The sequence below is a fragment of the Helicoverpa armigera genome, chromosome 12 (genome assembly GCF_030705265.1).
Source record: "Helicoverpa armigera isolate CAAS_96S chromosome 12, ASM3070526v1, whole genome shotgun sequence".
NCBI classification, from domain to species: Eukaryota; Metazoa; Arthropoda; class Insecta; order Lepidoptera; family Noctuidae; genus Helicoverpa; species Helicoverpa armigera.
The window spans coordinates 435,485-451,290 of record NC_087131.1 but is presented as its reverse complement, the minus strand read 5'-3'; the positions used below and the strand labels follow the sequence as shown (position 1 = coordinate 451,290).

Here is a 15,806-nt window from a genome sequence, read left to right as displayed (position 1 = left end):
TTCCTTTTTTGCGCTCTTCTTTTAGTTGGGGTAACAGTTGTTTCCTATTCTCCAACGTTTCTTTGCTGAGGTCCTCTTTAATGTATATTTCGAATTCAGTTTCTTTTTGTTCCTAAGCACTTCGTTTCTTCTCCAGTTTGTTGTGAAAGTAACAAGAATAGGACGCGTTTTGTTGTCTTTCTTTTCGCCAAGTCGGTAAGCACTGTTTATTTCATTAGGCTTTACGTGGATATTCATTTCTTTTTCCATAACTTCCAATACAGTTTCTAAGGGGGCTTCACCACGTTGTAACTCTTTAACCCCAAAGAACAGGACGTTGTTTTTCTTTTGTTTTCTTCTAAGGATCTAATTTTGTCATTTAGGGTCTTAACTTCAGCTTTCAGGATTTTGTTTTCTTCAGCTAGCGCTGTTAATTTTTCATTTATATTTTCTGATACATTTTTCGTGACTGCTTCTGTTATCTCTCTTGTTTGCATTGCCATTTCTTCCTTCAATTTATTCCAGAATGTGTCCGTCTCATTTTCCATTTTCGATGTTTTTTCTAAAATTGCAACACTAATTCGTAGTTGGCAGCACTTACTTTTAGTTGGCAACACTCGTTCTGAGTTGGTAACACTTGATTTTAGTTGGCAACACCAATTGCAGATGACAGCCCTGGGTTATTTTTGACAGCACGGGTTCAGAACTACCAACCTCAGAACGATATGATCTGCAGTGTCTATGACCAGGGTTGTGATTGGTTGAAATCTGTCAGCTGTCTCCTTGAAGGAATGACGACACTTTTTTTCTAACCTATTTGCCTGTGTGTTTCGAGGGATATTTGGCTTGTTTTTTGCGCTTCGTGCCTCCAACTTGTATGCACTACTTGAATTCGTCACTGTATTCAATGTTGATGGCAGTTTTAGACTTACAGCCGGCAATTTGGCTGTATAAATTGATTAGTTTTGAGAGAGCAACAACAATAGGTGTTTACTGTTTGACACCGGAACCGGAAGGTTTCAAACTAGGTGATTATTCTATCGTTTTTTACCGAATTCCTAGTTTATACGAGCGTTAAGTGCGTATAAGCACGAATCTATACAAATTACCAAATTCAGCGAGATATAGCTAACCCATGTCATTTGTCAGAAGCCCCGAAAGTGTCGCGCACCTAATTGCTTTAGCAAATCCGAGCATATAAAGGTTAAAAATATTAGGGGGTAAAAATATATACACATGCTGATAAAACTAGAAAAAGTTTTAATCTGAACGCATTCTTTTGATATCAGTGAACACCAAATACAAAATTAGTACTCTCGTCTTGTCTTTTACGTTACCTAATATCAGTATACACACAGCACGTGTGATAACAACCTCATGTGTACTTATACGTGTGTGCAGTGTCACGCCAACAGTAGCACTGCGAGCAGCACCAGCTCTCCCGGCGCGGCGGCGCGCGCGGCGTCGTGCAGCGGCGGCCAGCCCTCCGCCCACGGCCCGCGCGCACCGGCCGGAGGTCACATTGTCGTCACCATTTCTAAGGGGCAAAAGGGGCTTTAAGTCATAATCAATCTTATGTCAGGAGGATGATGACTCAATACTTATGGTATTGATTTACATAGCTATTTTTGTCATCATCATCTTCCTAACCTATTCCTAACTATGTCGTGGTCTGCTTCTAGTCTAGCTGGATGCAGCTGAGTACCATAAAGAGGAAATTTATCTAAACTCCTTCTACCCTGTTAACTTTGGTAAAACAGGTTGTCAGATTTTCTGCCTTCTGACTAACCACTGCCAAAGATATTCAAATGACAACCAGGACGTATAAATTTAACGTACTATCCAAAATATGGAGTTGTTCGCCATGATATGATGGTTATTTACTTTCCCCAATGGCTCTAAAGATCTAATGGTCACTAATGGAGGTACATATTAGATAACAGAGTTAATTCTTACCAAGATTCTGCATTTGGTGTTGGCTGAGCACAATGTATGGGTTATCCAGACCAGGGTCTTCTAGCACCCCGCGGTGCAGCTGCTCCAAATGTCTCTCTGTGTCATCTATCAGATCAAATAGAAACATTTCAAATGCATAAAATCTTTACCGAAGAAAACTCACAGATAAAACTAAGCCAGATTTTTTAGGATGTAAGATAAAAATACGGTAATCGATGGATCAACACAAAAAAAATATCAGTGAGAGGCAAATATTATTTTAGTGAAACTAACTATAACATGAAGAAGAAATGAACAGAAAGCAGTAAACCTTCGTTTCATTAAATAAACTATTACAAGCTGTTTCTGTTTATCAGACCTAAATCCATAAATTACAAAAGTCGGTTAAAATGATTCAAAATTGCTTTATAATGTTGTTAATAAATAAACAGTTAGACTTTGACTTGGAATTCTATTAAAGTCTTTAGCCGTTTGTCGTGAGTATCAGCTTCAAGCTAATTCGATTTGTTTGTGAACTGGCTTCAAAGCAAATTCATGTAGACTAGACTGTTAGGATAATGTGAGCTTTTAAATCGTTATCAAGCATTTTAAGAATTAGGTTATCAATACTTAGACTTATTTAAAAATGGAATTAATTCACAGAAAAATATTTAAGTTCGAAGTTTTTATTAAATTTTAAAAGATTTTTCGATAAACAATAAAGTTTTCTACAAATGTAATTTAAAATATTCTGTTAGTAAAACTTACATGGTAACAGCGTAGTTGTCGGCGGCGGCAGTGTAGTTGTTGTCGTAGTCGTCGTCGTAGTTGTTGTAGTAGTCGTAGTCGTCGTAGTTGTTGTGGTTAGTACTAGTGGGAAATATAACACGTTAGTTTATTGACAAGAAGGTGTTATTTTGTTACATATTCACAGAGAGATGTCGGAATTAGGTACATAAAAAACAAAAAAAAACTATTTTACTGAGAGACAACGTTGATATAAACACAATAATTTATTATAATCAAACGTTTTAAAGCCCTACCACTTTCATACACCTATTCTTATGTTAAGTTCAAATAGGTGCTCGATTTCAAAGTGCATTGAAATAAACACAGACCGAAGTAATCCTTCGAACATTAAAAAAACAAAAGCCCAACAGAGGAATAAGCAAAGTATTCCGGTACCAAAGCCAAGTTTAAATCTTAACTTAAAACTCGATTCAAGCTTACGATGCACAAATTCAAACTAAGTGAAGTACATTGGATCCCGTTAGTATCTCTCCTCTTTACTCTGTCTGCAGTTCTCGGAATAAGAGTTTTATCAAGGTAAAATGCGGACGTAAGTGCTGGGTGCTTTAAGATTTTTAATTGTGTTTTATGTAGTAAATGTAGTAAAAGTTTTAAATCCTGTTCAAAGATCTAGATAGATTTGGATTTACAACAAAAGCTCACTAACGTCCATCGACGTATATCGACCCACTGCAGTATACATGCCTCTTCTGAGAAGTAAGTAAGATTAAGAAGTAAGTAAGAGTAAGAAGATTAAAATATCATGTGTTATAAAACATTTCTTTTAATAGTTGTAATCAAGTTTAGAGAACACAAATGTACCTATGATAATAATCGGGCCAAATCATATGAAAAGACTCGTGCTTTTTATGTGATTGATGATACCAATCTACTGTTTATACACACCAAGGAAGTAGACTGGTAGAAAATTGTGGAACAACAACTTTTTTGGATTATTCACAAACACAGCTAAATTACTTATTTACGAAGAATTCGTTAATGCCATATACTCACAATGTAGAAACAGTTCAGCCTGCGCCCTCCCCTGCGTGTTCTCCACATGACAGCGGTATGCGCCCGCGTCTTCCCGCGACATCTCCGTCACCATGAGGCTCACCGTGTGCCGGTAGCCGCGGGACGTCATGCTTAGTCTATGTTTAGTGCCTGGGAACAAATAAAAAAACACAAAACAATTAGGTAACATTCTATGGCCGTTTGTCCATCGCCGCCGTCACCGGCAGAGACCGACCGGAGATGTCTAAAAGCAAGTTTCCATCGAGATTGTAAAATGTTTCCCTTAAGAATTCAAGTCATAAACTCAGTTGTGTCGATTTAGAAGTAATGTCAAAACAACATATTTTCCTCAAGCAAAAAAATAACTTAACTAATAAAACATCCAAACTTTACATTATTGTTTCATTGAATATAATGACCGAAATAGAATATTTGTACAAAAAAATATTTTCACAGTACCAACAATTTGAGGAGGCTTAAAATATATTTATAGTCTGTGGTAAACTTGCTATTGTTAGTATTCTGCGGTTGTCTCTTGTTTTTGTTTTTATTATTTGTTTGTTTGCCTCGGTTTTGCGGTACGTAATCCGTTTTGTATAACAAAAATATTCTTTTGTGTAAATAAATCACATTTTGTGAGTACTTCGATTACAAATTAATTTGAATGAATATGAATAAAATGATTTTGTGAAATATTGTTGTTTTATATTGTAGTGTAAATGTGTTACCTATTTTATTTGTTATTAGCATTCAATACTACCCACATAAAATACGTTGCCTACATAAATAACAAGAAATCGTTTTTATTTCAAATATTTTGTAAAATAGAAAATAACAAGATGAACTTCAAGCTACGAGAAAAAAAAATTGTAACCAATTTCAAATTATTCGGAATTTCTTAATCCAAAATTCATTCATCAAAAAAATTTAACCATAAAGCGCTTTCATAATAAAGTAATTTCAGCTGACTCATAATTCTTGAGGAGAAAACTTTCAAACTGTGGAGCACTCATTAACTGATACATCAAAGAGTAATAAACTCGAATCTTAAATAATAATTGTAATTAAAAACTTTTTGAGCCAAATTTTATGTTTTGTGAAGGCATGATTACTTAGAAGTCTGTCGTTTATTATCCTACAGGATAAAATAATTCCTTTATTTGTTGTCTTTGAGCAAGTTCAGTGTACAATACAAATATACTGGATTTAGTGACTCTTTTGAAGTTTCGTAAAGCCTAATTGAATGTTTCTTTGTCTAAGAGTTGTAGGACAATCCATTTTGTTTTGTATTTTGTAAGATTGGCCTGCTTTCCTTTTACTGGTGTGCCTAGTATTCCCTTTGTAGTTTTTTCTTGGTTCAATTCACGGGGATTCTATTTCGAGAACACAAAAATCCGTCAATAGAAATCCACGTGGGTAGAGAGATTTTTGTACGTTGTTTCAGAATTTTCAGGTTTCGATCTATTTAATATAAATTGGTATCATTTGTGGTAAGTGCAGAAGAAGCTAATATTACCCAAGACGATGTTCTTATAAAAATACTGACTTTTAATTTAGTTTAAAAGTGCTATTATGATCTAATTAAAAGTACGTATCCTTCCTCTGCAGCAGAAACTTAAGTAATTGTATTGTTAATGAGAACAAAAGATTGCAATTATAATAGAATGTTAGTTTTCTCTTGTTTTTATTATTGCTCTTTTACTTTTCTTTGTTTCGTTTTGTAACCGTTTCAGTTAAGCAATTTGTTTAAGTTAATGTAATTGTGTGGTTAGAGTTTTGCTTCGGGCTAAGAGAGGGTTAGATTATTGTTTCTTCTTTATTTACATTAAAGGAGATTTAAATAATGTTATCTTAATTTATTAATTTTAAATATGACGGTGAACGTACTGAAAAGTATTTTAAAATCGCGATTTTTAAAAGAAGGTCCTGTCCTCCCTGCCTACACTGATGGAACAGCTAAACTTACCGTTGACAAGCCGCTGTTCCCCATTGAGCGTCCAGTGCACTTGCGGCACGGGGAACGCTTCGGCGGTGCACTGCAGGGTGACGGCGCTGCCTGATGGGGCCCTTATGGCGACCCTGCCTGCCCATACTGATGGGGCAACTGCGGAATGGAGAAATATATTAGTTGGAGCCATTGGGATGGTCAAGAAAAAGCAGGGCAATTTCCGTTACCTATTAAAAATTTCTAGCGAGTTCTTCCTTAAAAGACTCACTACTACTATATTTTCCGACATAATGCTAACATAAGCCAAGTTTTTTGTAAGGCATTTATTTCTTGAGCCTTTTTTTACAAACTATCTACTGAAGTCTACTTTTAATTAAGAAGAAGTCAACATCTAGCCAATCTAGCTTTCTTAATGAAAAGAATATAAAACATCAAAAAATAATTCTAAATTCAATATCTTTCGGTAACCCTCATCAAATGGGCAGTATCTCCAAAAGTTCTGTTATTAATGAACCACGGGCCGCGGACGCGGGTATTCGAGAATATTACCAAGAAAGTTGTAACACACGACCGACTTTAATGGAAACCTGCCACTTCAGAAGAACATTATTTCATTGTGGATCAACTTACTTTAAAGATCTATTTAAAAAAAAGTTGTAATCCTTCTACGTATTTTTTGAGAGTTGATCTTAGCATTTTGCATAGTTGCATAGTCATATCGTTTTTTATTCATTTATTTTTAATTACAGATTCCGTTAAAGATCCAAAAGGTAACTATGAGATTCAACTGTAGGTGCTGATGATAAAACTGTAAATAGCGATCATTATCGAATTTCTTTTCAAGGCCATATTTTACAGAAAACGCTAAAATAACACTTCCCATCATAACTCAATCCGCTCCGACGATCTGCCTATCATCTTACACGTGACAACGCAAGGCCAACAGTAATTGTGGTAGCTATAAATAAAAGCATTAATTTGTGTCGCCTCACATATCACATTAATCTGGATCCTCTTGCTCACTGACGGAGGCACGCCGTTCGTGGCGATACAGAGGTACGCGCCTGACAACACTCGCTCGACGGCCGTCAGGTTTAACCAGGGCCCGCTCCATTTTGACACTGTGGAAGAAAACATTACTATAAAACTCATCCTACTAATAGTATATAAGCTAAAGTTTGTATTAATGGATGTTTGTTCCATCTTTCTGCAAAAACCACTCAATGGAACTTGGCAGTGCACATGACTATGTATATATGCTTCTATTTATTTATGTATGGTAATTAGTACTCTCAGAACGCGGGTGAAAATATGCGTGGCAGAAAAGCCTAATAACTGTAGACAACAAAATCAGAATAGAACTTAATGTGCCAACCATTCCGTTTGAAGATTCCTCTTATTTACTTTAAGTGAAAGTATAATTCCATTGTTTGTTGATTCACTCGTAAAATGACTTGGCAATTAATCTTCAGTCTAGACATTATTATGTTTAATTTTAATTTTGTTAAATTACTCATCTACTCCAAGTTATTTAGAATTCTCTTAACTACATCTAGATGACTCGAATCGCGAAATAAATCAACTTTATTGATAAAGGCAAGAATTAGTTTTGATTGCGTAAAGACTTTGATTTCATAAATCCACTGATTGTAGAAAAAGTCTAATCATTTGTAAATAATGGGATAATCTTTTGTCTTTTGAAATGCTTCCCTGTAAGTCGTACTTTTTGTATGTCTTTTTGTGTCGGTTAACGAGGGCTATGCCACTAAGCCGCCGTAAGCTCGTTGTACTCGGGCTGCGGGTTGTTCGAGGGCTGCGGGTTGTTCGAAAGAGATACCGCGGCCCTGGTACATAAAAGGCCTATGACGGAACACGACGATTTTAGTCAGTAAGAGTCTGACACTCCCTCACCGCTGCTAACCCACAGCGGGAGGGGTCATTTGATGATTTTACGTCGATAAAAAAAAAAAAAAAGCTCGTTGTACTCCCTCCCTCCTCCGCGATTTGATCGCTGATCTGCTGATACGGACCATTGTCTGTCTTATTTGGAGAGAGTTATTTCCTCGTGTAGATCTCCGCATTAATGAGAGCGACGTTTGATATATTTCCTCCTCTTTTATTTGTCTTTGAGACGAAATACAAATGAACTCCTCGGACTGGCTGTTGTAAAATGTATTTTGAATTTAGAAGGCCGACGCTTTATAGTGTGTACTTCGGATTCAAAATTAACTTACTGTTTGTATCCTAAACCGTTGTCAAAGGACCAGTTCTTAGATTTAAATGTACTTAATATGTACACAAGAAAGTAATTGAGCAAGTCCCACTCGAAATAGAAACAAGTTCTTCTTGCGACAATAATGAGTTAGGGATTTATTTAGAAGTTAGTTGCCGTTGCCAAAGGCCGGGCGATACTCGGCACAATTTTATAACAACGTCGTTTGAGCACACAATGCAAATAAGAGAGCTTACATTCAATTTATGGCCGCGGGCGCCAAAGTTTCCCTTTGTACACGAGTCCGTTCTGGCGGTGACTGCTGTGCATACTGTGACAGTTTTTGCACACTGTCGCTTCATAATGTTTGCGGTCCTCTGTGCGGTAGTGTGAATAACAGATAAAGGTTATTTCTGGCTTCAAGTTTATAAAACAATTGTTTGTACTCGTTGTTTCAACGGAATTAAGGGAATCTGCAAATTTTGCTTTTACTGCTCTGTTTATGCATACGACGCTGTTTGTACTGAAACCGTTTTGTCGAAAATCTGCAACATTGTCGGGCCGTTTTCTTGGAATTGCCTCTCCCCAATTATTTTTACGGTCAACAGTTGTTCGTGACGACGCGACGCGACGAGGGCGTAACGATGTGGTAATTGAAAAACGAAACTCCGCCGGAAGGTGAACTAGAAAACTAATTTTAGTTTTTGTTCGGATTTTATTTTGTGCCGAAATTAAAGTGGGTTTTCTGAATTGAGTGTTCGCGCTAGCTTTTTAACTAGAAATTAAGTTGTCAGCCGAACAAGAAGTGGTTTCAGTTTTTAACGGGTTCGCAATTTTTTAATATTTTGTTGTTTCTTACCCAACGTTTGGTTGTCAATCTTGAAATGCCTGGAGTCTTCTCTCCTCCAGGCTATGTTGGGCGGCGGAGTGCCAGACGCGACGCACCGGAGCGCCGCGTTCTCGCCTTCTTTGACCAGCACCTCACCACTGCTGGCATCGTCATCGATGTCCGGAGGAACTGTTGGAATAAGTTACTATTTTAATTCATAAATATGATAAATTGGCAGTGATTTTAAGACAGTAATTTCGAAATTTTGTGTCATGATAACCTTGTTCAAATGAAAAACGATTATCGTGATATAGGGTGCATCAACACGGTGCAATATCTTGCGCATGTCCAGTGACTCGCGCATGTACCAAAGCAAAACATCCACCAGCGTGCTCATATCACTTGTCACTTGGGCATGTCAACTTGCTCCAGCAACTTGCACTCCTACAAAATCGCAATGGTCGCAATTACTCTATTAAAATTTTTGAATTTAGAACATTAACATTCACTTTTTTTAAAAGACAAACTTTAATTTTGAATATAAAACAGATGTGATATGAGTTCAACAGCATATTATAGACAACATAAAAAGTAAAAAAAAAAAAAAAAAACTGACATGAGGGGGTAGCATGCATCCCTCGCTCAGCCTAATGCTGTTTTTCCGCGATGATTTTCCGCAATAACCGAAACTTACAATATTCCTTCCAACGGACGAATTAAATAAATTTATATAGGTAAATAAATATTACTTGGTACACAAAAAGAAATTACAAAAAAATCTGCATAAAAATTATATAGGTACATTGGCTGCATCGCGCCAAAACACAGGTGGTCACGCCATTACTTATCTGTGGCATTCGGCTGTCAAACACTATGGTAATTGAAAAAAAAATGTTAATGGCGGTAAATGGCGATCGGCGCGCCTACAATATTATGCAACGGTAAAGTTTTGTAAATATTGTGAAGTGTTTATTGTGAATGTGTTGTGTGAAATATGTAATTAGTGCAGTGAGTGAATAAGTGTTGTTTTTTGTTCGTGATCGAGCCAGTGGAAGTGTTATGTGAAAAAGGTAATAAGAGCAGTGAGTGAATCAATGTTTAGTGTAAGTTTGTGATCGAGTAACGTGTACGAGAGAATTTGTGTTTTCAAGATGGTGAGTAGAAATTTCAAATTGTTCGCATGTAGTAGGTACGTAGTTATTAGTTAACTGCGGTAGTTGTTATCTACATGTGAAAAATATTAACAGCAAATAGCTCGTGTTTCATAAATAATTCACGCGTCTGACATTTTCCCTACTTTTGCCTAAACAATAATTTTCCCCAAACTGGCTAGCTTCGTGCAGACTAAGCTAATATGTTTTCTTACATATCTCATTATCAAAATACGGGATAAAAGTAATACCGATATCGATAATGTATCGTTCATTATTCAGGGATCGCTTAGCTCTTCTAAATAAAGTATCGGCCGGCCAACTATATTTATTGCTTAATTGATTTGTGTTGGCGGCTGATAAACTAGTGAGCCTGATCAAATGAGAGTAGTTTTGGATATGTGTTTTCGTGTTACAAAACCAGACTACTATTTTATTTAGAGCGGTTTTTTAGAGCCCTGCCTCATTAGGACGCCAATGGCGACGTCACCGGCTACGTATCCAAACAGTTAGTATTGAAATGTATGGTACCCAACTCACTTGGCGACGGTTTGGCAACGTCGCCAAATTGGAGGCGTGGCCACGAGCTACAGTTCCCTACGTGCCTTCTGGCTACCGTGGCAGCTTGGCAACGTGGCCACAGTTGCCACTATAATGTACACGGTAAAGCGCACCTCCCTCACACAGTCGCCAATGTGGTCGCCAGTCAGCGTGCAATTTCTTCAGCGACGACGTAAACAATTGACTGTCGAGAGGCCATGGCCACTCGACTTGGCGATATTTGGATTCCAGAAGTAGCCAGACCTGTGCCGCTGGCGACGTCGCCATGGCGTCCTCTGTGAGGCAGATCTCTTAGGAAGAATTAAGAGCTCTGCCTCACTAGGACGCCATGGCGACGTCGCCAGCGGCACAGGTCTGGCTACTTCTGGCATCCAAATGTCGCTAAGTCGAGTGGCCATGGGCGTCTCGACAGTCAATTGTTTACGTCGTCGCTGAAGAAATTGCAAATGGGACTGGCGACCACATTGGCGACTGTGTGAGGGAGGTGCGCTTTACCGTGTACACTATAGTGGCTACAGTGGCCACGTCGCCAAGCTGCCACGGTAGCCAGAAACCACGTAGGGAACTGTAGCTCGTGGCCACGCCTCCAATTTGGCGACGTTGCCAAACCGTCGCCAAGTGAGTTAGGTTCCATACATTTCAATACTAACTGCTTGGATACGTAGCCGGCGACGTCGCCATTGGCGTCCTAATGAGGCAGGGGTCTTATTCCAGATATTTGATTCTAAAATGCAAATACATAATACTTTTAGGCTGTTGTTAACAAAAACAAGAGTTCAAAAATAATATTCGTCCGAGTGACAAAATCAATAACAGTTTAACGTAACATTTTTGTTCTGTATTTTTACTCGAATACCCAATTCTATGTAGGTATGACGCCATGGTTCTTCGTGATCACGTGACTTACTATCTACTAGTTTTCTAGCTATTGAATACTTACCAACGACTTGTAACAGATGTGTCTGGCTCATCATCGGCTCGGTGTTGACTTGACACATGTATTGGCCACCATCCGCCGGGCCGGTCTCGTTTAGCGTGAGCGTCCACACCCCGTCTCCGTGGCTGACGCTGACGCGGTGATTCTTGGTGATCACTTGGCAAGCTAGCTACAAGCTTACTAGCTATGCGATACTTACCAACGACTTGCAGTAGATGTGTCTGGCTCATCATCGGCTCGGTGTTCACTTGACACATGTATCGGCCGCCATCAGCCGGGCCGATCTCCTTGAGCGTGAGCGTCCACGCGCCGTCTCCGTGGCTGACGCTGACACGATGGTTCTTCGTGATCACGTGGGCTGCTATTGTGAGGATGGTTTGCGTGTCCACTCGGAGCCACGCCACCTGGGTAGTGGTTAATAGGATTATTGAATATGGATATGTAATTTGTTTTTTTTTATATTCGATTGAAAGAAGATTTTAATATAAAATAACATACAAGGTTTTGTGTCGAAATGCATTTATGTTTCTTTGTTGACATTATTGATGAAGTTAAATATTCGTTATTCGTTTATACAAAAAATAAAATTAAAATTTTCTTTTGATGAGACAGAGTCACAAAAATTCAGTAATCTTTTTTATTTATGTTTAATCTGCACATTAAATACAAATATTTTTTAAAGTCTTAAAGTCAATATGAACAATTAATTCGCTTTTTTCCTTGTTTAATGTCATTATTGTTGTGTTAATATTGAAATTACGGAAATCCCGTGACATTTATTTAATGTATAAATAAAAGTTGTCCCAAAGAATGCTGAACAACACCTCAGGTCGAAGAAAGTTGGATTTATGAAAATATCCGAATGTTCTTGTTAAAGAATTTCGTAATTACGAAACAAAGTTTGCAAAGAAGGAAACATTTTGGTAACTTGCTGCTTACAGTTTTATTACTTGCACTGAAGTTATTTTAAATGCTTAATTTATCTCATAACATTTATCATAATATAGGTGCTCAATAAGCCCTTTCACGAAACCACTTACAAAATAATTTGGTTAATACTCGGGTTTATTGACACGATTTTCAAAAATAAATCTACGTTTTGATAACATGTATGAGTGTTACAGTACATCAAAATAGTTGAGTAAGTATACAGTTTTCTGAAAGTAACTATTATCTCAAGTCAATCTTATTACATAATATCCGATTAACTGACATTGGTACACACAAAATTACAATTTCCTAGAAGAGATAAGTCATTCAACATTATCATGGTGGAAAAACACGAAAGTAATTAAGATAGCGAGAAGCCTTGTCGTACTAATTGTGTGGGCATCCCACCCTTCAGTGATTCAGCTATGTGACTTGTTCACACGAAAACCTTAGTAAATAATACCTTATACTTAATACAAAAAATATCATAGAAGATAAATGTTGTTCAGCTTTATATTACCCAGACAATTTTAAAGGGGCAATCTACCTACCTACCTACTTCAACTCTCAGAATCCGAATTAAACCTTCTCAAAAAAACAATGATCCCACGTACAAAAACATGACAAAATGGCATACCTCCTACAATATTCCGCTATAAAAATACTAATCGAATAACAAACCACCCACTCTCATTGAAACAAACGCTTCAACGAGGAAATATCCTAAGAACAGTAAAGGCTAAATTCCATTTGCTGAAGGGCCACATGGGCCCGCAATTGCGTCCTACGCCTTAATAGGGCACATACCACGGAGCAACGAAACATGAACGGAGATCCTATAATGCAGGCAGGTCAGGCCTTCTTCTAAGTCAAATTCGTAAAGTGGGCATGACCAAAATGATCAGTCGCAAATGAACTAACTAGGCGTTAGGGTTCTATGGGACATCTGTCAACGATTTTTGGTATTACCTACAAAACATGGCATTCAAAGAAGGCGTATCAGGGCGAAGATAGTAATGTACCTCGTGCCCCGTACACCCGCATTATGGCGAGCTACTTTCCGTTATAGCACCTCCGCTAGAATATTTTTTCTCCATGACACACTGTACGGGAACACTTTTCTAAGGTTCGTTGACTATCTCAGCGACTGCGCTCAGTGATAAGGGGTTAAGCGAGCGCAAAGCTAATGGGGGAATATGTGGGACGCTTTTTACATTGTAGGGGTTAATTTTTCTTGTGTCGTATGTTTTATTTGAAATTTTTTGCGGTTGGCAGATGTTTGTGTACAGATTAAATGTGTGAATAAATCTTGGCTTTATGATACGGTACGGAAAACTAAGAGAATATATCCTCAGACTTAGCAGAAATATACTTGGATTGTATTATATTTGTAACTTTACCAAATATCTACACGAAACTATTACATAACTAGTAGGTACAGGCAAAGATTATTACTTCAACGTTATGACACTATAATACACTGTAGAGCTGAAATCTCATTAATTTTGACACAAACTTCCTGCCTATCTTGAATAAAATGTTGTCAGTATTTAAATAAAAAATACAGACATCATAATGTATAGACAGTTTCACAGGTACTTACTGGTAAAATGAATGAATACTTACTTTGAATGACTGTAAATTATCAACTCTACAGGTAAGCGCCGCGTCCCTGCCGACTGCCACCGTGACGTTGGAGCCCGGCCCCACGAACCGCGGCAGATCTGAAACAAAACCAGGTATGTTCATATAAAGTATATGTTTTTGAAATTAAACTCGTATATTTATACTTCAATATTAATTCAGCTTTATAATATTGGTATAGATTTTTTACTTATTGTAATATTCGTGCTGCAATAAAAACAATATTTTTATCACACAATTAGTTTTAGACGTGGTTAACTACTTATCATCTATGCGCTGTAGAAATAGTTTTATTAAGCGTTATCTTACTATGCCCGTCATATGAACGGAGACAAGTTTAATATTCATTTTCTTACATTCGCTTTAATAACCATTTTGTCCCTTCTAAGAACCACAAAACCAAAAGGGACGCTTATAATCTTTTACAGAATTTTCTTCCCAACCCTTTTTCTTAAAACCCTTTCGTTTCATGTATTCCCGATACGTTACTCATACATATGTATATTCATGAGCAGAGCGTTGTCTTTATTGTCAATACATTTGTCGCAATATATCGGGTAAACGTGATGCGGTTTTTGCTTTCACTACGTTTTATGTACAATTGATGGTTTACTGCGGGTTTCTGTAACCTCTGTGTTTTAGAATCCATCCGTTTTTTTTCGGTTTGATATTGAAATTTGACCTATAATTTAGAGGTAGATACAGAGCTATTGTCTAAATTGAATCTCAAATTAATGTCAGATTTATAGATAGGTTATAGAAATCTACCTTTAGTGGTTTCAGTGGCTAGTAGTACCTACCTAGTTAGCTGTTTCTACTAATTTTGATAATATAAGTGTCTGCCTATCGCCAAAAACTTATCTTCAGATTGAATTGGGGACAGACGTAGATATCGTCCTGGAGCAAATGTCAAAAGGCTAAATGGAAAGGTACCTACAGCAATGTTACAAGTATAGGAACAAAAGCTTATTTCAAAACTCTCCAGTACTACCTACACAAATACATATGTCTATTATATTTTGAAGGCTCTAACAATAGCATGTTATAAACCAAAACTTAGTTAATTAACTATCCACACATTTGCTAGAACACTATAAAATAATAACCACCAATGAAATACCGTACACCACTCCTGCAATATTTCAGAAATTACGTCGAAAACTAGGGTTACATAAGTTTAGTCTAGTGAAATACTTCGTAGCTAATGACTGGCGGTAAACTAACTAGTTAGTGACTTTCAAAGACCATAACCATTAGCTGGTCAGTCGGTTACTGAGCGTTTAGTTACAATATTATCGTTATTATCTGAAGTTGGAGTCCAAACTAGTTCCGAATCCCGATAATATGCACGTGAGACTAAACAGACCAATGAAAACTGATTATACTGACTCAAAGTATGCAATCTATGTGGAAAGTAATGTATTGAAAATACGTAATAGAAAAGTCCTGCAATATCTAGCTTGGTGTTTTCCGTAGTGTTAGGCAAATATGTGTTTCTGTCTACATAGTTATCGCTGGGTAAACCACGTAATAAGGAAGTATTTAGACTTAAGAACGCAATAATCGTATTGTCACAACTGTATATTGAACTTAAGATCTCATTCTCAACAGGTTCACTTTTTACAATAATAAACAAAAAAGTTCGTAAAAAATGACGTAAAGGGTTATAAATATTTCTGAACCGTCAACCCTCGAAAGACTGGCAGCATTGTCATTCTACACGACGACGCTTATCTCCATACCAAAATACAATAATATAGCTCAAAATAACAAAAACATTACAAAAAGCGATGCCGCAATAACCCTGCACTGATATTTTATTCCCCAATTCACGTCAAAAATACATCTATACATTAATTTACAATAACTTGGGAACA

General features: G+C 37.2%; 1 protein-coding gene across 1 annotated transcript in view; it reads right to left on the bottom strand.

Annotated features, from left to right (window-relative positions):
• Positions 1 to 541: 541 nt before the first annotated feature.
• Positions 542 to 15,806, bottom strand: part of LOC110380374 (protein amalgam) — a 58,495-nt gene continuing 43,230 nt past the window's right edge. The window contains exons 2-10 of the mRNA XM_049838695.2: positions 13,912 to 14,009; positions 11,555 to 11,759; positions 8,737 to 8,895; positions 6,658 to 6,786; positions 5,684 to 5,821; positions 3,718 to 3,867; positions 2,683 to 2,784; positions 1,936 to 2,040; positions 542 to 1,516 (exon numbers count right to left, since the gene is read on the bottom strand). Of these exons, the coding sequence (XP_049694652.1) occupies positions 1,497 to 1,516; positions 1,936 to 2,040; positions 2,683 to 2,784; positions 3,718 to 3,867; positions 5,684 to 5,821; positions 6,658 to 6,786; positions 8,737 to 8,895; positions 11,555 to 11,759; positions 13,912 to 14,009 (1,106 nt within the window). The 3' untranslated portion in view covers positions 542 to 1,496. The remainder of the gene's footprint in view (positions 1,517 to 1,935; positions 2,041 to 2,682; positions 2,785 to 3,717; positions 3,868 to 5,683; positions 5,822 to 6,657; positions 6,787 to 8,736; positions 8,896 to 11,554; positions 11,760 to 13,911; positions 14,010 to 15,806) is intronic.